Here is a 27,707-nt window from a genome sequence, read left to right as displayed (position 1 = left end):
AAGCTTCGACTCAAGTTCAGATAGGAAGCTGAAGCAACCCCGCAGAACGAAAATGGCGGCAGCGATGGCTCGTCTGCATCTCCTGCATCCTCCCACCACCATCACCAGGCCTTCTCTTCTGTTCCTGAAGCCTTCGCCGTCTCCGCGCGGCTCCCGCATTCGCAAGGTCTCCACTCTCCCTCGCCTCTGCTCCAGCGCTGATCAATCGCCTCAGGTCTCTCTCTCTCTCTCTCGCTCGATCGCTGTGAATCGATGCGTGTTTGGTGGTTCCTGTGCGTGTGTGATTTCGTGCTCATCCGTGTCTCTGTGACGGCTTTGCTTGCAAATCAGGGCGCTTCTCCGTCGGCCGCGTTGAGCGGTTCGATCGTCGGGGACCTCTTGGATTACCTCAATGAGTCCTGGACTCAGTTTCATGCTACAGGTACTTCAAATTCCGTCGTTTGTGGTTTGCGCTTTGGTTTGAGGTAGTTGAGCTTGATTATGATGTTTAGCTTGTCGTGTTTTGTTCGAAATGTGTTTATACGTCTGCTGCCTTGGAAGAGTTGGAAAGCTGCAATGCTTTTCGCTACGGTTCCTTTCTCGTGTAGGAGCTCCTCCTATAGGTGCTCAGTTGCTGTTAAACACACGGAAAGTACTTGTAAAAGGCATCGTATAAGCTTTAGGTGTTTTTTGTTGTTCTGGATGTTTTGGAAGACTGAATTTGCTTCCTGAATTTTCTCCAATGGTCATAATTCTGATGCCGCAATTCCTACATGATACATCAATCTATACGTGGCAATCAGTATAGACAGTTTTGAGTTCGCTAGGTATATGATCAACAGATTCTTTGAAGATATTCAATTGAGTAACTGAAATGATACCGTCGCAAAAAAGGAGCTGATGTGTTATGCCAGAAGTTTGCAGTTTGGATCAGTATTTAATATCTGATATTCGGGGTTCTGCTTATTTGCTAGTCTCTCCATCAAATGTTTGCAGTTATAATTAAAAGAAGGTGAAAAATGTATGAAGCCATCCATATTCCGTATCCTGCACATGAATGGAACTCCTTTGTATGGTATGCTTAATAGATGGATGGTACTGCAACAAGGCCCCATATCCTCAAATTAAATCAATTTCCTTTGGTTCGAGGTCAAACCCTTGCTTTGGTCAAGTAGTGGTTGGTCTTAGAAATCTGGTGTGTATTATATTAGGCAATGTGGTTTGCCATTAGTGTCGTGATATATTCTTGCTCATGAATTTCTTACTAACAAATTCAAGGTGTCAAGGCTTAACTCACAATCTGAAGAGTTAGAGAACATTGCAAATGCTACTTTGATATGCTTTAATTTAATCCTTTCGTGAGGACCAAATGGGAGAGAGTAGCTTTTATTGTTTTTTACTCTGATTTTAATATTGGACATATTTGATCTGCTTTCCAGGAATTTGTTCTATGCCATAAGCATGATGTTTCGATTACATCTAGTGAGGTTCATCTCATCCTAGTTGCTTACATAATCAGCTTTTGAGAGGGGAAGGAGTTTTAGACTTTCTCTGTGTGGTGAATGTTAAGCAACTGTTCTGAGGCAAGAATTTTAAAAAGAAAAGTAGTTATGGATAATAGATAGGCCCTTCCTGCGCGAGCATCGTTAGATGAACTGCTGCAAGTCCTTTCCACTGGGTAAGTGGAACTTTTTATGTAGCAGAGTTTAACATGTAATCACCACAATCTGTAGTATGATTGCACTGAGGCTCCATGTGCAGGGATAGTTATGTAAGATTTCATTGAAACCTCTGGTGAGATTGATCTTGACGATACATAACCAGTATTGAGGCTATAGTCTTGTTTGTTATTGACATATCCAATTGGTACAACTAAATGTGCTTTTCCATAACATTCTGACGATGCTTTTTTACCTTCGTGTTTCCAGCTGAAGCAAAAAGACAATTAATCAATGCTGGATTTCATTTGCTGAATGAAAATGATGAATGGAACCTAAAGCCTGGAGGACGCTACTTCTTTACGCGGAATATGTCTTGTTTAATTGCTTTTGCTGTAGGAGAAAGGTCAGTGAAGAACTTATTGATTTAATTATCATATTGTTGGTAGAGGGAATTGGCTGGTGTAGAGGCAGGCTTGCAATAAACTTATATACTTGACGTTGGTTCTGTGAAGTGCCGGTAAAACGTCATCAGGACATATTGCCTGGTTGATGTCTTAGGAAATAGCGCTAGGCAGCAGACTAAGTACTGAAACTGAAGTAATTATTGTAACTGGTGCCTTTTGAAGCTTCAATCAATCTTGAAGTAAGATTTTCATGCACTTTCTCTTGTTGATGTTTCCTTCACTAGTAATCATATTTGCAAACTTTTATGTTTTTTTAAATTTGCTAAAGTAATTGGCCATTTTGTTTCCATTACTGGCAGCGAATTTTCCATTTCATTGTTTTTGATAACTATGCCTTTTATATTTTAGTTTGCAGATATGATGTTGGCAGTGGTTTTCATGTTGTTGCTGCTCACACAGACAGCCCATGCTTAAAACTGAAGCCAAAATCTGCATCAACCAAGTCTAATTATCTCATGGTCAATGTGCAGACTTATGGTGGTGGTTTATGGCATACTTGGTTTGACAGAGATCTGAGTGTTGCAGGAAGGGTCATAGTGAGAGATAGTGATGGTTCCTTTCTGCACAAGCTTGTCAAAATTAAAAGACCTCTTTTACGCGTACCCACTTTAGCCATTCACCTTGACCGGTACGATTGGCTTCCTTGATAATGAATATGAGGATAGGCCCTAATTATCTGTTGGGCCTTCTTTTTGTTGTTATGTTTACTCTGCTTTGGTCTTCATTTGTGTGCTTGACACATATTGCAGTTATTTTTTGTTTGTTTCTGATATATATCTTGTCTGGTCACTTGGTGACAATTCCATATCCTCGCTGACAGTGTGCTGGGATATTATTCTTTTTCTTCTGATGGTTTAGCACGGTCAACAAGGATGGTTTTAAGCCTAACCTGGAAACACACCTCATTCCACTGCTTTCCACAAAAACGAATGAAACATCTGCAGAGTCAAAAGAGAAAGGTGCCACAATTTCCTCAAAGCCTGTTCATCATCCCCTGCTTTTGCAGGTAAGTGTCTCTATTTGCAATTTTGAAGGGAAACTGCAAAATATTAGATTCTATGAGTGTATGCATACAAACAGTTGTTATGCTAATTCCTTACCAAAAAAAAAAAACAGTTGTTATGCTAATATCCTTCTTAAGTTCCTAAATTATGGCGAGGCAAAGCAAAAGAGTCAATGAGATTGGACCTCATAGGTTCTATAGAAAGTATAGGTGGCAAAATCTATCTCATTTGTTCCAGAAGATTTGGTGATATTCAATTTAGATTACTTTCTACTGGGACATGCTGTCTTCTTTATGTGCTTTCTTTTTTCTCTCCTTCCTTTTCTCTTTGTTTATTGTGGTGCATTTTTTTTTTTGAATTGGTATTTCTGAAACGTGATCGTCAGTTTCACCTGCTTACTTATTGGAGTTGTCTCCAAACCTCAGGTTCTGAGAGAGAATGCTTAGAAATTCCTTATGTCAACTATTTAACATTTCTTTTTTCTCTTCCAGATATTGTCCGATGAACTTGGATGCTGTGCAGATGATATCATGAGTATCGAGTTGAATCTTTGTGATACCCAACCTAGCTGCCTTGGGGGTGGCAACAATGAGTTCATCTTTTCAGGAAGATTGGATAATCTTGCTTCAAGCTATTGTGCATTGAGAGCTCTAATTGACTCTTGTAGATTAACTGCAGATTTATCAACTGAGCATGCTGTTCGGATGGTTGCTTTATTTGACAATGAAGAGGTAAAGTTCTCGGGCATATTTGTATCCTTCGGTTAACATATTCTTATCTCCATTTTATACTCACCCACTCCTCTTACCTAAAAGAAACTATGCAGACAAAAGCAAGGGTGTCCACCTGCTCCTGCGTCTGAAAAAGGAGTTTAAGAATTCAGATAGTTTTTTTGCTTTGCTGATTTAGCCATTGGTCCAAGGTTTTTAGTCACATTGATGATATTTTAGAAAGAATACTGTTCAAGTTTCCTCTTATTAATCAGAATATTGTTATGACTGAGGGATAAGAAGGTTTAGAGTTCTTTGCTACCAGATACTTTCTGTTAATACATGAACATTTCAAGATCAGTAGAAAGTTATGCTTATGCATAGAACTGTGCTATGCTTACAGATAAAAAGGGATATGTAAGTGCTGTTTGTAATAGAATTATATTCAAATCTGTCCCCATTGTAAAGGAAGTAAACATCCAATATCATTGTCTAGATATTTTCTGTAGTTTTGTCTTCACTCTGACCTGTATCAAACACGAGCTAGATAATTAACAAGATGATACTTAACCATTTATATTGTTAGGTAACTGTAGTCAGAAAAATTTTCATTATCCTCTGATTCACATCAGCAGCAATAAATACACTCATGCTGGGAGAGTGTAGTGGATGGATCAGCTTTTATGCATCAATCTTGCTGTACTACTTTGAATGTAGTAGTAAAGCTGTTAACTCTATTGATCAGGTGGGTTCAGATTCCTTTCAAGGTGCTGGTGCACCGACCATGTTTCAGGCCATGAGACGCATCATTGATTCCTTAGCTGATAAGTATGTTGGGGAGAATGCTTTTGAGCGTGCGATACGGAAATCATTTCTTGGTATGTTTTGCTTTTATCATTATGAGATTGGTGCTGCATCCTCCTATTTATTATTTCGTACTTGTTGACTATATATCAAATTACATCTGTATTATGCATATTTATGCCTGCATGGAGTTTAAAGAGATTTTCTTGTCTTTTAGATTAGCTTCGAGGCCGGCTTGTCCTTATGTGTGTGTGTGTGTGTGTGTGTGTGTGTGTGTGATAAATGTAAAAGATATTGTGTGGCAAAAGAAAAAATCTATATGGTGGTGGCTTCTAATAATTGCGAAGAGCAGCGAGAGGCAATGGACCTTTGTGATGAAGTTGCTCAACCACAAAGCTCAATTTTACCCACTCTTCTAATAATATTGTAGATATTAAAGGGTTTAAATTTGGGTTGACAGCAAACAATAATAAGCTTTTTTTTTTTTTACATGTGTACATTTCTTCTGATTTTTCTTAAAGACACTTTGAGGAGCTCCTGTGATCTCCTAATTGAATACACACAGCTAATAAACTTGTCATTTTATCATGTTTTATTTTCATACTAATATGATGTGTACTTCCATAACTGCTGACATCTAGGATTATGCAGTTTCCGCAGACATGGCTCATGGAGTTCACCCAAATTTTATGGACAAGCATGAGGAACACCATCGACCTGAAATGCAGAAGGGGCTAGTAATTAAGCACAATGCCAATCAGCATTATGCCACCAGCGGCATTACCGCTTTTCTTTTCAAAGAAGTGGGCAAAATCCATAACTTGCCAACACAGGTAGATTCAGTTTTAACAATGAGAGATGTCTCTTGAAACTTAAGCTTCTGTTATAGTTCGATCAAGAAACTCTCTAGCATATTAGACCCTTGGGAAATTTAGTTGTCATCTCCAAATTGTGGTGAAGCAAGATATTGACATGTAGCCTGCAGTCTTTAATTAAAAAAGATACTACGTTATTCTGGCCATTTGCGTAACTAAGAACCACTATTCCTTACATGTTAGTATTAATAGTCTATGATAATTAGATCAGCTTTCAGCAATTAACTTTGTCCTAATTCTACTTTTCATTTCTGTGGACCGAAGAGAAAGGTAGGACCTTATGCTTCTTAAGATGATTTTACCGCAAGAGAAGCAAGAAGATCATTATCATAGTCTGGAGGTTTCCAAGGATTATACACGTTATCCTTATCTTTCTCTGTTTTAAAAGTTGTTATCCACAAGTTTCTAAGGATTTTCATAGTCTGGAGGTTTTGGTCATTTTATATGGTTGCTTGAAAGCTGCCGTGGTTTCACCTTTATTTCTTGCTGGACATCTCTTCATCAATCTCTCTCTCTCTCTCTCTCTCTCTCTCTCTCTCTCTCTCTCTCTCTCACACACACACACACACACACACACACACACACACAAACTCAAACACACACACGTATGTAAATGAGTGTGTATTCAGTAATTATGTTGAAATATGGTGTCATTGCTAATGTAGATTTGAAATCAATCTCTCTATGCTATATGGATATCATTATTTATGCAGGTTTAGGACAGAGTTACCAATGTAACGGGTCAATTTCTTTTCTAGATCATTTCTGTCTGAAGTTTCTAGTTGTGCCATGCTTTATACGGGAGACCTAGTACAAAAATTTTCACATGACTATTCTGGGTGTAGGAATTTGCAGTTAGAAATGACATGGGATGTGGATCCACCATAGGTCCGATACTGGCATCAGGAGTTGGTATCCGCACTGTTGATTGTGGCATTGCTCAACTTTCCATGCACAGGTATTGAATTGACCTTGTGTGATTAATTATGATGGTCCCCTGGTCTGTACTCATCACATCTGCTGAAGCTTGTTGCTCAATAGGCAAGTAAGTCACAAATCCCGTGCTTAGTTTAAGAAGAGAAAAGAAAAACATGACTCGGTATTTTTTGACTGCTATATCTCTATGCCAAAAGATTATTTTTCCAATCTTCATGTGAATCTCTCAAGAATTAAGCACTGCTTCGTTTAAGTGTGTGACTCCGGAATCTATTCATGCATAAGTCTATGCAAATTATGTTCAAGAGCTCCTTTGATGGACCGTCTTGAACATAGGAACACCAGGGATCTGTGTGATATGCTGAATTATTTTCACCTTCCAGCAGAGACGCATTTTTTTTAATTTTTTTCCTTTATCTTTCCGGGGTGGGTTGCTTTTTGTTCATGACAGATGCTTTATTTTCCTGGTGAATGTTGAAAAGTGTGAAACTGTTGTCATGGTTATGTCTGTTTTATACATTTGCAGCGTGAGAGAAGTGTGTGGGAAGGAAGATATTGACATCGCATACCAGCATTTCAAGGCATTTTATCAAAGCTTTTCGCATGTAGACAGTAAGCTGACTATTGACTATTAGTAAGTCTACAAGTATGCGTCTGAATTATTTCTTTAATCCCTTGGGGCCTTCTGTGTGCCTAAATTGCAACTGAGAGAGAGAGAGAGAGAGAGAGAGAGAGAGGAGGGGGTGTTCAGGTATCTGTATACATTTCCGGAAAAGTGGAAATTTCTTTCTCAGAGAATTTTGAATGTGTGGATTGGAATTTCGAAGTAGGAACTTTGTTATTCTTTGAAATATCTGCTCCGGTCTGAGCAGGGAGGACATTCCTTGTCTGAGTCAATTCATGTTTTCTAAGTTCACTGCAACGGAATAGGTCAGAGTTTAGTGTTTGCATTTAGAGTACTTTCCAGAACTTCTACTTCTGCAACTACTTACATACTCGGATTCTTTTTGCGTACTCATTTTCTTGGTTTCAGTAACTACTCCTGAAAGATGCGCGGAGCTCGTATCACTCAGTGAACTTGCTTTATCTACATGAACAAAGCAGATAACAAGATCACCCCACATACCCAGACACATACAATGCCAGAGAGATCATTACGGAGCATAGTGCTAGTGATATCTTTCCAACGGATTCCATTTCCTCAACTTGACAGTTTAATAGAAAGGAAATTGAGGGAATGGATTGTCTTCTTCAAGAAGCACAGGAAGCAAGTCTTATTTTCTATTTATTCACTTGAGAGGTGACGATTGACAAAGAAAACGTACATGCATAGGCAACGGCCTAATTTTCTAAAAAACCCTCCAACTTTAGGTAAAGTTTTAAATCTGTTTCGAACTTTTTTTTTGTTTCAGGAAAAATTCCGAATTTTAAGTCTGGTCCCAAATTTGTCCCAAATTTTGTTGTGTAAAAAAAAACAACAAAATTCAATTTATTTTTAAAATTATACCCTTGTGATCCAGTTTCAATTTGATGTGGCACTTCTATGTCGATAACAAATCTACATCAACAAAATAATTGGGCTTTTTTTAGACAAAGAAAAGTTCAGCGCCAATTTGGACTAAACCTAAAAATTGGGTTTTTTTAAAAATTAAAAAACAATTGGGGTGGATTTTTATCGTCCTTAACTTTCATATCTTAGAATGGTTTTATTTTGGAGAATTTCAACAATTTTTATTGGGTTGGATTTGTTATCGAAGTGGAAATGCAATGTCAATCTGTACCAATCGCCCCATTACTTTACTGATGTGGATTTATTATCGATGTGGAAGTGCCACATCAAGTTGGGACTAGATCACATGGTATATTTTTGAAAATAAATTGAAATTTATTGATTTTTTTTACACAAAACAAAATTCGGGGTAGATTTGGAACTGAACTTTAAGTTTGGGGTTTTTTCTGAGATAAAAAAAAGTTCGAGACAGATAAATGGACCTGAAGTTTGAGGTTTTTTCTAAAACAAAAAAAGTTGGGACAGATTTGACACTTGACCTAAAGTTGAGGGTTTTTTAGAGAATTCACCTCACAAGTAACTAGTGGACTACTGTATTTTTCACTTGATGGGAGGATTCTAAGGTTTAAAATATAGCGTACTCAGCAAGAAAATAGCAGTTTTCTTATGGATAACAAATGGGTCGAGACATTCTCATTGTTAATTTACTTTTCATGATCGTCACACCTCCCCTTAGTGAATTCCAACGCTTGACATTCTTTTTAGTGACTAACATATATATACCTTCGCCTTCCACTTTTAGTTATATGTCATATTTTGGGGGACCAGTTATTTTCCAAAATTTAAATGCAACATTGGTTGAGATGCGTATCAAGTATGATTGGTTGGGTATATTATCTTACTTATGCGATCGATTCATAAAATGTAATATAAACGACGGTGATAGCTTTCAATTAGAATTAAAAAGAAGAACACACTGCGCGCGTGCGGCATGTGAGGGCTTGAGAAAAACCATATAGGCCCATTGCTAAAATTAGCCTACAAGTCCATTGAGCAAGGGGAAAGGCTCTCAAAAGAGGTTTAGGGTTGTTTGAGTACATTACACTTCCAATTTTGTAGTTTTGAACGGATTTACTTTTAGTCCTATTTTGTTTTGCCGCAAATGGAGTTCTTGTACTATATTCTGACGATAATTTAAGTGTCGGTTCGTGAAAAGGTTATAAAGTAGCTTTTGACTATAGCGAAAGTAACTGGGTATCTGCTTCCACGATTGAGCTTTGAAAAGGTAGGATTTGAGCCGAAGGGCTTTCCATTTAATATTGCCGACTACGAAATTTTGTGGTCAAAAGGACTTGGGAGTTTAAAACTTTCTTAAGCTTTCTCAAACTTACGATAAGTCATTTCTTAAAAATTTCATTAAAAAAACCCAATGAAATTTATCGATTGAGCATTTGCTATTGAGATGCGGCGCTTACGTGCACGTGTTCTGCATGAAAGTTAAGACATTAAATTCATGCACCTCTAGCGAAGTTCAAAATATCTAGCTCTAATATAAAGCCAGTCCCTGTATAATTTTTCATCTGGAGCCCCAGTACTTTGATCATATTTTTAGTGAAATCGAGTTGAACTGTCGAATCAAGACCGGCTATTATTATATGATGTCTACATACACAAGTCCGTGCACTCAAAACGGAAGTGCCATTAAGATTAATTTTATTGAAGCAATGATGTCGATCTTTATCTCTAATTGAGATCCATGTGGATATTATAAAGGGGTTACTTTTAGGAAACAAAAAAAAAAGGTCAGTCGTCTCCATGACACCTGACTCTTTCGGAGAAGGAGAAGGATTTCCGACTTGGTTCAATATAAGCGCGGGTGGATCGCTCACGCCCGATTCCGCTGCTTTTAAACACCTACGTAGAAAAAAATTTCAATGTAACTCTTGTAGCCAATTTAAGTCTGAAATCGCTGACATTGTGATCAATTATCCTACGTAGCATGGTCAATGTCTGCCGTGGAAAAACTTAGGCAAAACCAGGTGGTTTCGCATAGATTTTTCTCCTTTTTCTTTTTTTTCTCTTTTCTTTCCTTTTTTTTTCCATTTGCAGTCCTGTCCATCTTTCCCGGGCGGCCATGTATGCAGCCACTTCTGTTGGTTCACTTAAAAGGCGACAGCTAACAAAGGAAAGGTACATCCAACCCTGGTCAAGCCAAAAACAAAAGAAAAAAAAAAAACAATCGCCATCGCCATAACCTTAGTCTTTTTAGTAATAAAATCACCATCTTTTGAGCGAATACAAATTTTTTTTTTTTATAATATCAAATGTTTGAGTTGGGATACATATCAAGCATTAATGGTTGATTATACCTTGTCGATTATGTAATCGTCGAATAAAATATTCTCTAAGCGAGCACGCTATGCGTGTCAGGCGGGGGAGAGCAGCGGGACAGGTTCTGGAAAGAGATTTTTAGGGTTTTTCTTCTTAGGGAACCACGCTCTTGATTTTGTAGTTTGGCACATTTCACTTTCAGTGCCAACATGTCTTTGCCACAAACGTAATTATCGTACCATTTTCCTACGGTAATATGAGCTGTCAAATGGTTCTACCAAACGCCCCGGCTTACGGTCGAAAGGCTTCGGGAGTTCAAAACTGTTGACTGAGTCCACCTTATGCAGCGCCTGGCCAGCATAAAATAAAATAAAAAGAAAAGAAACAAAAGTCAAAAATATCTATAAAAAAAAAAGGAAGAAGAAAATAAAAAGAGAGTGCTTCGTGCAAGTATGTGCCCAAAAGGGGAGGAGAGAGAAAGAAAAGTGGGGTCACCGAGAGTGCAGGGAAAACAAGGAAGAAGGGGGCTGAATTTTGTGGTCCAGATTTCAAACGCCAAACGATGTTGGAATTGACGCAAATTGTAGTATGTTATTCGTGAGATCGAGGGCTAGGATTAAGTCGATTTCGGTCGATTTAATTGTGGGGGAGATATTGATCATGGATTGGGCTGGGTTCTTGGTGAATTATTGCCCCGGTTCTCCGCAACAAAAACTATCTAATCTTTTTCTCAAAGGTAGCCTAATTCATTACATGAGACGCGTCAATTCGATTTCTTAGCTGATAAGCATGTTGGGTACAATGCTTCTGGTGATACGGAAAAAAATCAGGTTGGGCAGTGGCCGCTTTCGTAGGAAAAGTTTTGTCATATACACTTTCACATCTATTCTAATTGAAGATTATTTTTTATATTTTGGATGTATAATCAAATTATTCTACTTTCATAGATTTTCTAGCCAAATCCAATTGACATAGTCATAATGCAAACGGTAGAGTATGATGTGCATAAAATTTAGTCAATGTGGGTACCTACATAGACGCCACCGTGTGAAAATCGCTGGCATATGTTGGAGTTACCATTTAGCCAATGCAATTGTCGTGTGGATGTCTATATTGAAAAAAAATGTTATCCATGTTACACTTCGAAATCCCCTATGTCAGCTTAATTTGGTGTCAGAGAGATTTTATTTAAAAATTTGGGAAAATGAAAAGATCTGATCAGTTATAATAAAAGTATAGAGATTTGTTTTAGAAAATGCGTAAATACATGGGCGAAAAGTAAAATTCATCATTATTCCATCTAAGTGATGCGTATTATGTATTTAATGACAGTCGATTTCTATGTGTAAATCAAGAAAGCCAAGTTTTATTTGTCGAAATATGAAATACACGTCACACTTTTATTCTAAGTCGATCACTTATCACTTAGACAAGATAAGTCACTAAATAGATACTCCAGAGAAACGGCGAATAAAACTAGATTCCGTTCAACACCAGCAAATGCCCGCACCGGTATCAAACGATTCCTTTTTCTGATCCTTGTATAGTTGTGTAGTTTCCTTTCCTTTTTATGCTGGCTGGTTGTCTCAACCTTGCCTTTTAGTGCGCACTTGTTGCTCCTCTTTTAGTCATAACACCTTTGCACCTGTCGGGACATCTTTTGTCTCCTCAGGTACGAGGTTTTTGTGTTCGGCTTCACTCTTGTATTTTGTGCGTTGAAAAGTTATACCACTTACCTTACCAAAAAAAAAAAAGGAGGAAAATCTCTTTCGCTCTCTCTCCTCGTGTCTCACGCGATTTTTTTCTTATTCTTCTTCTTCTAAAGTAGGAAATCCAGTGTGACTGTGTCCTAAAATTGGGGATCTTTAAAAAATAAAAAACCCTAAACCTGACCCGCATTCTTTATTGGGTATTTTCATGTCTCGACTCGTTTTATTGTGTAAATAAAGACCTTTGGCCGGCTAGTGACTATTCCGGCCTCAGAGAAGGGATATTTTAGTCGAAAAAATTATGAGTATATTTTTTTAAATTTTTTTTACTTTCCTTCTTTTTTCCTTTTTCTTTTTTTTTTTCCCTTTTTTCTTCTTCTCCAACAGTCACTGCGCCTAACCGGCGACGGCCTTAGGCGAGGGCCGCCCTTGCCGACGTCGAGCGAGAGTCGCCCTCGCCGGCGTCGGAGGTGCTTTGAGCTTTGAGCTTTGAGCTTTTTCGGAATGCAAGTGCACTTTTTTTTCTTCCAACTTAAAAAAAAAAAATACACGGATTAATAGATTTATTATCATTTTTTTGTTTTTTTTTTCAAGAAAACAAGTTGCATTGAGGTTCATTGGCTTTTTTACTTTTGAAATAATCATATAAGCACGCAATGATGGATTGTCTTTGTCCGTGAGATACCCATCGCGAAAAACAAGAGCTTAAGCTGAAACACACAAGCATCACCATCGAAACGCGTCTCCACGAGCCGTCATCAACCGAATGAAAGAAGATAAATGAGGAAAAAATTAGCATTGTATTTTAGTCGTTTCTTGAATCTCTTATCCGGTAGATAGGAAATCAAGTGAAATTGCCCGTCCACTTGCACTTAACTATACCACCACTTCCGTTCATAAAAAAGTCTACATAAAGAACAAGAAGAAGGAAGTTTCGGAGAAGAATATTGCGTGCAGATGGCGGAATTTTGCTCGGGATCGCGTCAACGGTCTGAATCGCGATCCCGAGCAAACTTCCGCCACTTTCAACGGTTTCCGTTGACGCGGAGCAAAATTCCGCCATCTGCACGCAATATTCTTCTCCGACACTTCCAAGATCTAGCCCCCTTTTTCTTTTTGCTGCCACTGACGCGACTGATAAGTGTGACCCCGCCCCCCCCCAACTCAAATCTCCAAGATTTGAGCAAAACCCTAAATTTGTGAAACTTTACAAAGCAGCTGTCGAATGATTCTACCAAACACCAATGCTTAAACTTTCTAAATTTTTCTCAAACTTAACCTAAGTCATTACATGAGACGCATCCTTTAGCTAATAAGGATGCACCGGCGATACGGAGTTCGATAATTTTAAGATGGTAAAAATAGATCAATATAGATTCATGGTCAAAGCGAGAGCCAAAACACTTCCTCTGTTTTTTTTTTCCCTGCGTGACGGGCTAGGATGATTTTAGGAAAAGTTTTTACTTTTCGTAAATATACTTTCATATGTTTTCTAATTTAAGTTTTTATATTTTTAATATCTAATCAAATTCTCTTACTTTCATAGATTTTCTTACCAAATCTCTCTTATTACCATATTCAGTCGACGCAGTATTAATGCAAGCTAGAGTAATGCTTTGACTCATATTCCCCACAAAAGTGGATCCTGCTCTAATTGCTCCGAATAAATTATTACATGTACTAAGATACGAAGACTCGTTTTTCCACAACAACGAAAGCACCTTGCTAAAATTTATTAGCTAATCTTGGCGCCTACATAGACACCACGCTCATGTGAACTCGCATATAGAAAAAAATTTATCCATGTCGCTAGATTTGTTGTTGCAGATATTTGATTAAAAAATTCGTGAAAATGAAAATATTTGATAAGTTATGATGAAAGTACCTGAGGTTTGATTTAGAAAATGCGTAAATACCGGGGTGGAAAGTAAAATTCATCCTCGTCTCATCTAAGTGATGCGTAATATTCTATTTAATAACAGCCGATTTCTCTGTATAAAGCGAAAGAAACCCAAGATTTATCAGTCGATTTCCGGAGCCTCAGCGTTTGGTCGTCCGGTTGTTCAATCACTCACACACAGTTCGACACCAGTAGATGCCTGCACCGGTATCAAACGCAGCGTATTTCTTCGAGTCGATCACACGAATAAAAGAACTTTTAATTTATCAAATGCTCCTCCCGGTTTGCGCTTTATCTCTGACTGTTCCCCGGCCCGTTAACTCCTTGGAGATTTTAGTAATTATCGGAATATGACACACGGTGTGAAACGGAATGTAGAGTGGGTCTTGCGCCCTCACTTTGACTGGAAAATACAAATAAATATATATATTGCAAAAATGTTTCAGACATTTGCACGCGCGTCGCGTTGTCCAACAATGTACCTTATAAATAAGGGAAAAAACCACCAAAAATTCCAAACTTTGTTATTTGTGACACATTTACCCCGATATACACTGTTCACGGGCATTTTCGTCTTTTTAGCTTTTTCTTTTTCTTTTTACTTTTTTTTTTCTTTCCGGCGAGGGCGAGGCTCGCCCGACGCCGGCGAGCCTCGCCCTCGCCTGGGCGAGGGAGGGCGAGGCTCGCCCGGCGCCGGCGAGGCTCGCCCTCGCCGGGCGAGCGAGGGCGAGGCTCGCCCGACGCCGGCGAGGCTCGCCCTCGCTCGCCCGGCGAGGGCGAGCCTCGCCGGCGTCGGGCGGGCTCGCCCTCCCCTGGGCGAGCGAGGGCGAGGCTCGCCCGACGCCGGCGAGGCTCGCCCTCGCTCGAAGAAAAAGAAAAAGCTAAAAAGACGAAAATGCCCATGGACAATGTATATCGGGGTAAATGTGTCACAAATAATAAAGTTTGGGGTTTTTGGTGTCACAAAAAAAAGTTCGGGGTAAATGTGTCACAGATGAAAAAGTTTGGGGTTTTTGGTGGTTTTTTCCCTATAAATAACGATCTCTTATCGCGGACCCCCTACCACTTTCCGCACATCACCTTCTTCTTCTTCTTCTTCTTCTTCTTCTTCTTCTCTGTCCAAGAAGGTAGCTAAAAAAGAAAACCTTCAAAAGCTTCAGGACTTCGTTCAGGTTCTGTGTATTTTTTCTAATACTATTCCTCAATAATTTTTGCAGAATGGGAAGCATCGACGGACCCAATCACCGCGCGTTCACCGATGAGTATGAGGCCCCCAAGAAGGAGCTCTTCCGGCCGTCTGAGAAACTCCGGATTTCCGTCACTGGGGCAGCTGGTCGAATGGGCTCCGCCATCTGTCAGCATCTGAAGAAGGAGGGACACCATATTATCGCCTCCGATTGGACAAAGAACGAGCACATGGCCGAGGATGAGTTCTGTGATGAATATCACATCGTCGACCCGACCGTCATGGACGACTGCTTGAAGGTCACTAGGGGAGTCGACCTTATCTTTCACTTCGCCACCTCTGCGAAAGGCCTGGGTTTCATTGAGTCCAACCCCTCGGTGACCAAGGATGACAACACCATAATTGGCTACAACATGGTCGAGGCAGCGAGAATCAACGGTGTGCAGAGGTGACTTATCTTGTCTTTGATGTATTGCAATACTTGATTTAATGCGACTAACGGGTTGCAGTAACACATGCTATTTATGGTCCGTGCAGGTTCTTTGATGCCTCCGTTGCTTATATTAATCCGGAACTCAAGCAGGCGGAGACCAACGTGAGCCTCAACGAATCCGTTGCCTGTCTCGTTGAGGCATGTTCTCGTTGTTATCTTTTTCTTGTCATGTGCTCCAGCGCTCTGCTTCATCCTTGTTATGCAATTGAATGAGATATAATTTTTGCTCAATTGGCTTTCAGCGTCAATATCCCATTGGCTTTGAAAAGCCTGAGACGGAGGTGTTGTGCAAGCGCTACCACGAGGAATTCGGATTTGAATGCCGAATTGGGAGGTTCTATTGCATTTATGGTCCCTTCGGAACATGGGAAGGTGAGCCTTTTAATTGTACAAGTTGGCTATACAAATTTATCTTCTGCTCCCTCTCCGTCGCTTCATTTCTGGGGGGCCATACTCATTTCCGGGGTGAACGACGCGTAGGTGGAAGGGGGAAAGCTCGGGCTGCAATATGCGGGGAGCCAAGCATTTCCACCGACAAGTTTGGGATGTTGGGGGATGGACCGCACACAATCATGGATAGCTATGTTGAAGACGTGCTGAGGCAACTCTTGCAACTATCTTGTTGTAAGCTCACACTTGTCAGTTCACATGTGCTTTTGCTCTTAATAGTTTGGTTTCCATTGTTATCTGTGTGCAGATTGATGAATTCGGACTGCCGTGAGCCTGTATACATCGGAAGTTTGAACATGCGTGACCTTGTGATCCTGGGAAGCGACGATCACAAGAAACTCGGGTGCGCCGCGGTGCTGAAGGTACTACTCATTCAGCAACATTGAAATTTATTCGTTATTCGTCCTTTTCACCGTTAACCCATTTCGAGTTGAACTTGAATCACAATTCTCTGTGATCCCATTGTTTTTGTACATTAATTGGTTGTAGAATTGGTTGAGAATGCTGCGCTTCTGGATCAAAAAAGGGATTGGGAAGGTGAAACCGCAGGGGACTGACTCGTCGACCGTTGGGTCATCGGAAGTGGTGGGCACCGGAGCCCCAGTTGAGCGCGGTTCGCTTCGAACTGCCGATGGCGAAGAGTGAAAGCTCTCGCATTCTCACATCCCCGGCTGGTGGCGCCGCTCTCGCAGAAGGCAGAGTTTTCAGTAGTACTGGTTGTGGTCGGGTCTTCATCTTCTTCATATACTGTGTAAAGTTTTTGGCTTTGGATTTTTCCTGGGAAGAATAATTCTGAGTTGTCGCATTTTGTTGCGGAAGCGACCACAATTCTTATATTTGGGTCTGTAATATGTAACAATAGTTTCCTCTTTTTTCGAGGTGAACAGTAGCGGAACAGGTTTTACATGCATGATCATCATGAGCTCTCACGTCCTTTATCTTACTACAGCAGATTATTCGATTGGATCGATGTTCTCTTTTGTCTTTCCTAAATCATTTGGTTCTAAATTAGGTATCGTTTGGGTCCGAAATGGAATGGTATCCGCTGGTGTGTCCATGTTATTTCTGGTGGTGGTCCCTGTGTTGATGTCAATGACGAGATGAGACGTGATGCTCCAACTTTTCAACCAAATTTTTCTCTGACTTTTGTCCTCTCGTGTCTCGTCCTAGGCTCATCGGACGAGATATTCCCAGGAATATTTTGTATATTTTGAATTTTCAAGAGGAGATAATACAATAAAACGAGTCATTTTACCATTTCGTTTTGCTTTACGCTTTTTTGCCCCGTGGTTTACAAGAAAATTGTATATATCTGGAATTTCTAGTTCTTGTAATTTTCGTAACGTTTGAAGTGATTTTTTTTTACATTTTTTTCTCATATCTTGCTACTCTTACAATTCAGCTTTACCAAAAAAAAAAAAATTCTGAACATTTCAGAATATATGCAAATAAAGTTATATATTGATTCATCTATCCATCCCACGAATTCAGCTTTGTTTGAAACAAAATGCTTGAACCATTTTAAATATCGGTACTTATAGAATTATATACAATTTTTTACTGGTTTTTTTTAAATTTTAAATTATGACTTTTGTTTTTTCCAGAAGGTAATAAATATGTAACTCTTCACTTAACCTTTTTCCTAATGATGGCAGACTTGAGGTGGAAATGGTACTTTGACTTTTCTATTTCTTCATGTAGCCCGCCTTTTGTACGTCAAGGGTGTTGCTTGTTGCCATAGTCCCCACCCATGTGGGTGATTCTATGTTTATTTGTCTCTCCTACGCCTATGCCTGCAATCAGAGTGCTTCTTCGTCGGCTGCGTTGAGCGGTTCGATTGTCTGAGATCTCTTGGATTATCTCAATGAGTCCTGGACTCAGTTTCATGCTGCAGGTACTTCAAATTCTGTCGTTTGTGGTTTACGCTTTGGTTTAAGGTGGTTGAGCTTGATTATGATGTTAGTTTGTCAGTGTTTGTCCAAGGTGTGTTTAGTAGCTTGTACTATGTCTGCCTTTCATAATGCTTAAGAGATTCTCTCTGGTTTATTGGTGAGCTTGGGAAAGAGTTTGAAAGCTGCAATGCTTTTCACTACAGTTCCTTTCTCGTGTAGGAGCTCCTCCAATTGGTGCTTAGTTGCTGTTATAGCACAAGTATGTATAAGGCTTTCGTATAAGCTTCAAGCGTATGTTGTTGTTATGGATGTTCATTTTCTCAGGTTGTCGTAACTCGGATGCTGCGATTCCTACACGATACATCAATCTATACAGAGCAATCAGTATAGACAGTTTTGCGCTTGCTAGGTATATGATCCACAGATTCTTCGAAGATATTCAATTGAGTAAATGAAACTAGTTAAATTGTTGGAATGAATGCATTTCAGTAGGTATCCCAAAAATAGATCTGACACGTGATGCCAGAAATTTGCAGTTTGGATCAGTATTTTTTTTGGTAAGGCAGTTTGGATCAGTATTTAGTAACTGATATTTGGGTTTCTGCTTATTTGCTAGTTTCTACATCAAACATGGCATGTATGCGGTTCTGATTTAGTATCCATATAAAGTAGGCAAAAAACTGTCTGAAGCAATCCATATTTAGTATCCGGCACATGAATGGAAGTCCTTTGTCTGGTCTGCTCAATATTTGGATGGTACAGCAACAAGGCCACATATCCTCGCGATTAAGTCGATTTCCTTTGGATCAAGGTCAAGCCCTTGCTTCAGGCAAGTAGCGGTTGGTCTTAGAAATCTGGTGTGTATTAGTATTAGGTATTTGTGGTATGCCATTAGTGTCTTGATATGTTCTTGCTCTTGAATTTCTTACTAACAAGTTCAAGGTATCAGGGTTTAACTCACAACCTGAAGAGTCAGAGTACATTGCAAATGCACATTCAACACGAAGTGCAATGGCTTGTTTGATTCACGATTCTTCGATTACTGTTCTAAACTATTCTAGAACCAGAACATCATCTTCTATTACTGGGTAAACAGTATCAAACAGAAGTTAAATAATTTTCCTCGACTTTTTGGAGAATTCTTGCACTAATTCTAAAAATTTACTATCTGAGAAATTGTAAAAAATTCAACTAGAGCCACTTTGAGATACTCTGAATAAATATTGGTTATTTGGATCTCGTAGAGGATGCCATACAAATTATACACAATGGAATATAGGTAACTAGCCAAACCAGTGGAGGAAAACTTTCTCATTATCATCCTCAATTTGTGATATAGTCCTACTATACTAGCAGTCGCAGTTGTATTATTAGTGGCTAATGGTATTGTTATGTAGAAGTTAGCTGCTTTGATATTCTTTCACTAATTTAATCCTGTCGTGAGGACCAAACGGTTTGAGAGTAACTTGTATTGTTTATTCCTTTGATTGTATAATTTCGGGCATATTTGATTTACTTCCAATAATTTGTTCTATGCCATAAGCATGATGGTCCGATTGCATCTAATAGAGGTTCATCTCATCCTAGGTATTGAAATAATGAGCTTTTGAAAGGGGAAGGAGTTACAGACTTTCTGACAACTTGCTGTGCTTGGTGAGAAAAGTAGTTCTGAATATGATAGGCCCTTCATGTGCAAGCTTTGTTAGATAAACTGCCACAAGTCCCTTTCATACGGTAAGCAGAACATTTTATATAGCAGAGTTTATCATGTAATCACCACATTCTGTAGTATGAACGCACTGAGGCGCCATGCGCAGGGGTAGTTGTGTAAGATTTCATTGAAACTTCCGGTGAGATTGGTCTTGACGGGACATAACCAGTATTGAGGCTATAGTCTTGCTTGTTATGGACATACCCAATTTGTTCAACTAAATTGTGCTTTAGATAACATTTCGATGATGCTTTTCACCTTTGTGTTTCCAGCTGAAGCGAAATGACAATTAATCGATGCTGAATTTCATTTCCCAAATGAATATGATGAATGGAATCTAAGGCCTGGAGGACACTTCTTCTTTACATTTTGAGAGATAATTATGGTTCCTTTCTGCACAAACTCGTCAAAATAAAAAGACCTCTTTTACGAGTACCCACTTTAGCCATACACCTTGACAGGTACATTTGGCTTCCTCGCATAATATTACGACAGTAGTTGATCTTCACCTGTGCCTGTGTGCTGGACGCATATCGCCGTTCCTTTTTTTGTTTCTGATATTTATCTTGCCAGGTCACTTGGTGACAAATTCATATGCTTGCTGACAGTGTGCTGGGGTATTACTCCTTTTGTTTTGTTGGTTTAGCACAGTAAACAAGGATGTTTCTGAGCCTAACCTCGAGACACCTCATTCTGTTTCTTTCCACAAAACCTGATGAAACATCTACAAAATCAAAAGAGAAAGGTGCCATAGTCTATGTAGCAACACGTAACACGTTATTTCTCAAAAAATAGAGAATTTTGACACGTTGAAATATGTTGTAATATATATTTTTATATATAAATGATAAATTATTATTTTTAAATTTGATTTAAATCTACAAATAAATAAATAATAATAAAAAGCCTAGAATGTCTGAGAAAAATAAAAAATAAAAAAATAATGGCGTGCGCCGGCAGGGAGAGGAGGAGCCATCTGCTAGAGGGGTTCTTGGTCCATGAAACGGAGGAGGGTGGTGGTGGGTTCAGGGTCCGAGGGTGGGGATTCAAGGGTTTGGAGCTTGGAGGATGCAAAGGAAGAAGATGAGAAATGGCGAGGAAATAGACACAATCGGTGTTCCTCTTCAAGGCCTCCTCCTCGGCGGATGTCATTGGTTCGAGCGAAGAAAAGAAATCGCGAATCGAGAGGGGGAGGGAGTACAGAGCGCGATTGAAGGCATTGTGAAGATGAGAACAGAAGATTAGGGTTTTCTTTCTTTCTTTTTATAAATCTACATTTTGACCCTTAATTTTTTGAAAAATTATAAAATTGACCCCGTGCGTGTCGGAATCGCGTGTCGGCGGCGTGTCCAGCTCGTTGACCGCATGTCGGATTTTCGACACTTGTTGACCGCGTGTCGGAACGTGTCGGAGCATGTTCGACATCGACACATCGGCCTCCTGAACCTGTTTGTGCTACATAGGCCATAGTTCCTCAAGGCCTTTTCATCACCCCTACTTTTGCAGGTAACTGTTTCTATTTGCAATTTTCGAGGAAAACTTTAAAATCTAAGATTCTACGTGGGTATGTATACAAATAACTGCTAAAAGAATATCCTTCTTTAGTTCCTAAACTATGGTGAGCAAAGTAAAAGAATCAATCAGATGGTATTCTCATCTCTGCTCTGTACACAGTACAGGTGGCAAAACCTATTCCCTTTTTATCCAGAAGATTGGTGATATTCAATTTGGATGACTTTCTACTGCAATCCATGCTGTCCTCTTTATGTGCTTTCTCTTTTCTCTCTTCTTTTTCTGTCTGTTTATTGTGGTGCATTTTGTTTTAATTAGTTGGTATTTCTGATATGTTGATCATCAGTTTCACCTGCTTGCCTGTTGGAGCAGTCTCCAAATGAGATGTTTAAGGATTTTTTGCTTTGCTGATTTAGGCCATTGCTTCGATGTCTTAGTCACATCGATAACTTTTTAGAGGGAGTACTGTTCAAATTGCCTTTTATTTATCAGAATATCGTTATGACTAAGATAAAAAAAGAAGATTTAGACTGCTTTGCTGCCAGATCAGTAGAAAGTTATGCTATGCATTTAAATGTGCTATGCTTACAGATAAAAAGGGATATGTAGGTGCTGTTCGTAATAAACTTATACTCAAATCTGCCCCCATTGTAAAAAAAGAGTACATACAAATTCATTGTCTAGATATTCTGTAGTTTTGTCTTTACTCTGGCCATTTTCAAACATGAGCTAGATAATTAACAAGATGATACTTAACCCTTTATGTTGTTAGGTAACTGCAATCAGAAAATCTTCTATTATCCTCTGATTCACATCAGCAGCACCGAATACACTAATGCAGGGAGAGTGCAGTGGATGGATTGATCTATCTGTGCTACTTTGGATCTCGTATTAAATCTGTTAACTCTATTGGTCGGGTGGGTTCAGATTCCTTATAAGTTGCTAGTGCACCAACCATGTTTCAGGCCATGAGACGCATCAGTGATTCCTTAGCTGATAAGTATGTGGGGGAGAATGCTTTTGAGTATGCAATACGGAAATCATTCCTTGGTATGCTTTGTTTTTATCATTACGAGATTGGCGTTGCATCTTCCTGCTTGTTGTTTTGTACTTGTTGACTATATATCAAAGTAAATCCATGTTTTGGACATTTATGCGGACGTGGAATTTTCAGAGATTTTCTTGTCCTTGAGATTAGCTCAGAGGCCGGCTTGTCCTCGTGTCTCTGTGTATGTATGTATGTATGTATGTATGTATGTATATATGTGTGTGCTTGTGTTTTCTTGTATGTATATGGGATGATTAAGTTCTTTTGCTTTTCTGTGTAATTAATGTAAAAGATAGTGTGTGGCAAAAGAAAAGATGTATATGGTGGTGGCTTCTAATAATTGCAAAGGGTAGCGAGAGACAATGGACCTTTGTGATGACTTGACTCAACCACAAGACTCAGTTCTACCCACTTTTCTAATATTACAGTAGACATTAAAGGATTCAATTTGGGTTAAAAGCAAAAAATAATAATTTCTTTTTCTTTTATTACACGTGTACATTTTTTCTGCTATTTCTCAAAGCCACTTTCAGGAGGTCCTGTGATCTCCCAATTGAAAACACACAGCTAATAAACTTGTCATGTTATCATGTTGTATTTTCATACTAATCTCATGTGTACTTTCACAACTGCTGACATCTAGGATTATGCAGTTTCCGCAGACATGGCTCACGGAGTTCACCCAAATTTCAAGGAAAAGCATGATGAACACCATCGACCTGAAATGCAGAAGGGGCTAGTAACTAAGCACAATGCCAATCAGCGCTATGCCACAAGGCCCGCAAGTGGAATTACTGCTATTCTTTTCAAAGAAGTGGGCAAAATCCATAATTTGCCAGCACAGATAGCACTGAGAGATGTATCTTGAAACTAAGCTTCCGTTATAGTTGGATCGAGGAACTCTCTCTCAGTTTAGGCCCTTGGGATGTTAAGCGATCGTCATATCCAAAACTGACGTTATTCTGGCCATTTGCGTAGCCAAGAACCACTATTCCTTCTATATGATAGTATTAATAATCTATGACAGTTAGATCAGCTTTCAGCGGTTAACTTTGTCTAAATTCTACATTTCATCTCTGTGGATCGAGAAAGAAGGGAGGACCTTATGCTTCTTAAGATGATTTTGCCGCAAGAGAAGCAAGGAGATCAACCTTTTTAAAGTATCAAAACATGAATTCTGGCAACAAGTTGTAAATATCACATTGGCTACTATGCGGATGCCATGTTGGCCTGCTTTGACATTTTCTCTCCATTTCACTCTTGCAATGCATATCCCAGGATTAACTGTCAATCTCACATCTGTGTTTTCTCTGCCGAAGTCTGGCAATGATTAATAAGTGCATTATACATGTCATCCTTATCTTCCTCTTTTTCAAAAGTTGTTATTCACACAAAAAAAGTATTATATATGTCCTAGAGCTGCCGCAATAAATAAGTAGACGAGTGCACAAGTATTCAGGATTTTCTTAGTGTGGAGGTTTTGGTCATTTTTATGTTGTTGCTTGAAAGCTGCTGCAGTTTCACCTCTATTTTTTGCTGGACATCTCTTCATCAATCACAAACACACACACGTTACATATCAATAGTTGTGTGTGATATATATATATATATTCATTAATTATGTTGAAATAAGGTCTCATAACTAACATAATTTTGAAATCAAGGTCTCTTTAGTTAGATGGACGAAAATGATGCAACATGGATATCATTGTTTATGCAGGTTAGGACAGAGTTACAAATGTAACGTGTCCGTTTCTTTTTTAGATTATTTCTGTCTGAAGTTTCTAGTTGTTCCATGCTTTATACAAGAAACCTAATAGAAAAATTTTCCCATGACTATTCTGGGTGTAGGAATTTGCAGTTATAATTGACATAGGATGTGGATCCTCCACGGGTCCGATACTGGCATCAGGACTTGGTATCTGCTCTGTTGATTGTGGCATTGCTCAACTTTCCATGGACAGGTATCGAATTGATCTTGTGTGATTAATTATGATAGTCCCGTGGTCTGTATTAATCACATCTGCTGTAGCTTGTTGCTCAATAGGCAAGTAAGTGACAAATCGCCATGCTTAGTTCAAGAAGAGAAAAGAAAAGCATAACTCAGTATTTTTTCACAGCTATATCTCTATGCTGATAGACTATTTTTCCAATCTTCATGTGAATCTCTCAATAATTAAGCCCTGCTTCATTTAAGTGTGTGAGTCCAGCATCTATTCATGCATAAGTCTATGCAAATTATGCTCAAGAGCTCCTTTGATGGACCATCTTAAACATAGGAACACCAGGGATCTGTGTGATATGTTGAATTATGTTCACCTTCCAGCATAGACACATATTCTTAACTTTTTCCCTTTCTCTTTCTGGGGTGGGTTGCCGTTTGTTCACGACAGAAGCTTTTTCTTCCCGGTGAATGTTGAAAAGTGTGATACGGTGGTCATGATTATATCTGTTTTTTACATTTGCAGCGTGAGAGAAGTATGTGGAAGGAAGATATTGACATCGCGTACCAGCATTTCAAGGCATTTTATCAAAGCTTTTCGCATGTAGACAGTAAGCTGACTATTGACTATTAGCAAGTCTTACAAATGTCTGTCTGAATCATTTCTTTAATCCCTTGGGGCCTTCTACGTGCTTAAATTGCAAATTGCAACTGAGAGAGAGAGAGAGAGAGAGAGAGAGAGAGAGAGAGAGAGAGAGAGAGAGAGAGAGAGAGAGAGAGAGTTTTGGTGTTTGCATTGAGTGTACTTTCCAGAATCTCTACTTCTGCAACTGCTAACATACTCGGGATCTCCTTGAGCACTCATTTTCTTGGGCTCAGTAACTACTCCTGAAAGATGTCGCAGAGTTCATATTACCCGGCGAACTTGCTTTATTTACATGAATAAAGCATATGCTCAATTCGTGGATGAAGAAGAAGAATGGAATCTCTTTCTCTACTCTTCATAGTTTTCGAGCTTTGTTTTTCCAGCCACACACACATATACACCACACACAAAAAGCCAGAGAGATCGTTGCCGAGCATAATGCTGGGCACATCGTTTCATAGGATTGCATTTCCTCAACTTGGTAGTTTGATAAAAAGGAAATGAGGGAATCAGTAGTCCCCTTCAAGAAGCACATGAATCAGTCTTATTTTGAAAATAGTATTTTCTGCTGGTTCACTTGAGGGGTGACCACTGACAAACAAAAAAGTGCATGCATAGTCATCGGCTTAATTCCTTAAAAGATCCCCCAACTTCTTATCCTATCCCAATTTTATCCTAAACTTTTTATATCTAAAAAAAATTTCGCAAACTTTTACTATAGTCTCAAATTTGCTCCAAATTCTTCAAAATTATTAACATCGGGGTCAGTTAGAGGTTCACTATTGAAATTTGTGTCTTTACCAATGTCCTTGCTTTCGTATATAACATTTGCAACCTTTGATGTAGATAATTTTAAAAAAATCAGTGGCGATATTCGAGACCGTCCCTCGCTTGTGGCTGGTGAGGGTGGCCCTTGCCAAATTGGGTGAGGGAGACCTGGCCTAGCCAGTGGCTGGCCATCGCCGGAGACTAGCCATCACTGGTGGTTGGCCATTGCCTGAGATCGGCCACCAGCAAAAAGGAAAGAAAAAATTAGAAAAAGGAAAAAAAAGAATAAAATTCAATTTTTTTTAAAAGTTTGTCCACATCAATGCCAGTACGCCAGCGCCAGTACGCCACATAGGACGATTGGCGCTGATTGGACCGCTATGTCAGTATTTTCTAGTTAAAATAGGCGGGATGGATTCAATTGGCAAAATGTGAAAAGGTTAATGATTCAATTAGCACAATTCAAAGATTTATGACTCAATTGGCATAAATGCAATAAGTTTAGGACTTTTTTGATAATTTTTCCCAAATAAATTACACTCTTAATTTTGAAGTTATGTACCGTACATTTTGGTCTTATTTCGTTTGTGAAACTTTACAAGGTAGCTTTCGACTTGAGCGAAAGTAGATGGGTAGCTGCTTTGAAGAAGGTAGGATTTGATCCTAAGAGCTTTAGATTAATTTTACCAAACGCTAAAGCTTGCAGTCAAAGAACTTTCGGAGTTTTATTTTCATGGAAAAACCCAATGGAGATTATTGATTGAGCACTTGCCATTGACACGTGACGCTTCCGTGCCCATGTTCCAATGAAATTAGACATTTATCCATGCATTCCTAGTGAAAGTTCATAGTACTTTGTTTTATAACAAAAGAAATCCCTATATTATTTTTTCATCTGGAATCCAAATACTTTGTCCAATAAGGGTCCTATTACGAAATATTCGGTTTGAGTCATAACTACTTCTCACCACCTGTAATTGGAGGGTCCCCATTTGCGAACCTATCATCACATTCCATCAAGATACGAGCAGCTAGAAAGTCTCTCTCCACATAAAGTATGTTGCAGCTAAGTAACACTACACGAGCCTTTTGGATGTTTATTCACGATACAAATTGAACTTATAATCTCGCGGAATATTTACCATCAACCCAACCACCTTGGTTTGTATAAATTAGAATGTTAAGTGTTCTCCACTGTCATTGTCCCTCCAACCAGTCAAATGAGTATAAATAGTTCAACTTGCATGGAGGTTTAATGAAGTCAAACCATTGTTTTGTCTCTCAACCCCACCTGCACCCCACACTCTCCACGCACACCCAGCACACAGCCGCACACACGGAACACCTGCCCAGCGCGAGCGGACACGCTCCTTGGAAACACAGAAAAAGAAGAAGAGAAATTAGCCCGTGAAGGCGCGGCAAGAACAATTCGCAATATCTAATCTTAACACGCTTAACTCTGCTCGCGCACCCATCAACCTTAATCACGCACGATCTCACGTCCCAGGTCCCACAAGATCCTAGGTCTTTGATCGTGTAGCTTTTGGTTTGTGCCTCTGGCTAAAAGCACAGGCATTATCAACTAGATAAGTTAGAAAAGGTAGGACAACATGGACTACTAAAACAAGTGCAAAAGGACACCCAACCACAGCATCCTCAACTAACAGGCAACTAGAAACAACTTCCGGTCAACAAGGTTGAACCAGAAACATAAGCGAATGACACGGGGTAGGGTATGATTCGTACGATTCCTAGCAAGCCATCTCATGTCGGTGTACATCTCTTGAATTGAATCATGTAAAGGACCGAGTTGGGAGACATGCTAAAACACCGCGACATGTACGGGATCGATGCATACAAAGAATCATCGTGGTTGTCGTGGTGCTTGATTGATGGGTTTACCAAATTATCTCGGCACTCGTCGTGGACTTAGTGCTGAAATCGAGTCGGGTAACAACTCTAGGACATTAAGAATGATGGTACAGCGGTCCAAATTTGATTCTAGCATATGTTTCGGGCGCGGGTCACTAAAGAAGTCTCGTACTCGGTCCTTCAAACATGAAGTTTCACTGAATCAATCTTGTTGTGCGTTTCTGTTTCTGTTTTTGCTTCTCCTGGATGGTTTCTATCAAGCAACAATGCCTGAAACTCCACCGCAGGAACAGAGATTCTCGCC

General features: G+C 39.3%; 2 protein-coding genes and 1 long non-coding RNA gene across 10 annotated transcripts; all 3 read left to right on the top strand.

The window, feature by feature from the left end:
• On the top strand, positions 1–24,800 carry LOC115676010 (probable aspartyl aminopeptidase). 7 transcript variants are annotated; one of them, XR_008816980.1, is made up of 10 exons: positions 1–214; positions 331–421; positions 1,908–2,043; positions 2,460–2,732; positions 2,963–3,110; positions 3,600–3,839; positions 4,564–4,696; positions 5,274–5,455; positions 6,343–6,542; positions 6,960–7,442. XR_008816980.1 is itself a non-coding variant. In XM_030598862.2 (10 exons), exons 1-10 carry the CDS (start codon positions 53–55, stop codon positions 24,723–24,725), a joined length of 1,560 nt encoding a protein of 519 aa, XP_030454722.1. In that variant the 5' UTR covers positions 1–52; the 3' UTR covers positions 24,726–24,800. The 7 variants fall into 7 exon arrangements, 6 of the variants coding, with proteins under 6 accessions (XP_030454722.1, XP_056169258.1, XP_056169260.1 ...); XM_030598862.2 differs by lacking the exon at positions 6,960–7,442 and adding an exon at positions 24,644–24,800 and having other exon boundaries at positions 6,343–6,455; XM_030598853.2 differs by having other exon boundaries at positions 2–214; positions 6,343–6,455.
• Positions 15,058–16,922, top strand: LOC115676024 (GDP-mannose 3,5-epimerase 1-like). The gene is made up of 5 exons (XM_056313286.1): positions 15,058–15,517; positions 15,607–15,700; positions 15,805–15,934; positions 16,043–16,374; positions 16,502–16,922. Exons 1-5 carry the CDS (start codon positions 15,102–15,104, stop codon positions 16,655–16,657), a joined length of 1,128 nt encoding a protein of 375 aa, XP_056169261.1. The 5' UTR covers positions 15,058–15,101; the 3' UTR covers positions 16,658–16,922.
• LOC115676032 (uncharacterized) lies at positions 17,770–23,225 on the top strand. Of its 2 annotated transcripts, none has more exons than XR_008816981.1 (3): positions 17,770–17,906; positions 21,900–22,177; positions 22,829–23,225. It is a non-coding gene; the product is annotated as an uncharacterized LOC115676032 (long non-coding RNA). The 2 variants fall into 2 exon arrangements; XR_008816982.1 differs by lacking the exon at positions 17,770–17,906 and adding an exon at positions 21,019–21,121.
• Positions 24,801–27,707: the final 2,907 nt, after the last annotated feature.

Source organism: Syzygium oleosum, unplaced genomic scaffold (assembly GCF_021117445.2).
Source record: "Syzygium oleosum isolate NSW1041296 unplaced genomic scaffold, Sole_v2.1 Sole_v2.07, whole genome shotgun sequence".
Classification (NCBI taxonomy): domain Eukaryota; kingdom Viridiplantae; phylum Streptophyta; class Magnoliopsida; order Myrtales; family Myrtaceae; genus Syzygium; species Syzygium oleosum.
This window is presented reverse-complemented; position numbering and strand designations above follow the sequence as displayed.

Excerpts from the sequence above, each read along its gene's own strand:
- LOC115676010 (XM_030598853.2), top strand. The coding sequence starts at position 53 with ATGGCGGCAGCGATGGCTCGTCTGCATCTCCTGCATCCTCCCACCACC. Across the intron at positions 4,697-5,273 it reads GATACGGAAATCATTTCTTG|TTTCCGCAGACATGGCTCAT; the intron begins GTATGTTTTGCT and ends AGGATTATGCAG. Across the intron at positions 5,456-6,342 it reads TCCATAACTTGCCAACACAG|GAATTTGCAGTTAGAAATGA; the intron begins GTAGATTCAGTT and ends TTCTGGGTGTAG.
- LOC115676024 (XM_056313286.1), top strand. The coding sequence starts at position 15,102 with ATGGGAAGCATCGACGGACCCAATCACCGCGCGTTCACCGATGAGTAT. Across the intron at positions 15,701-15,804 it reads CCGTTGCCTGTCTCGTTGAG|CGTCAATATCCCATTGGCTT; the intron begins GCATGTTCTCGT and ends ATTGGCTTTCAG. Across the intron at positions 16,375-16,501 it reads GGTGCGCCGCGGTGCTGAAG|AATTGGTTGAGAATGCTGCG; the intron begins GTACTACTCATT and ends AATTGGTTGTAG.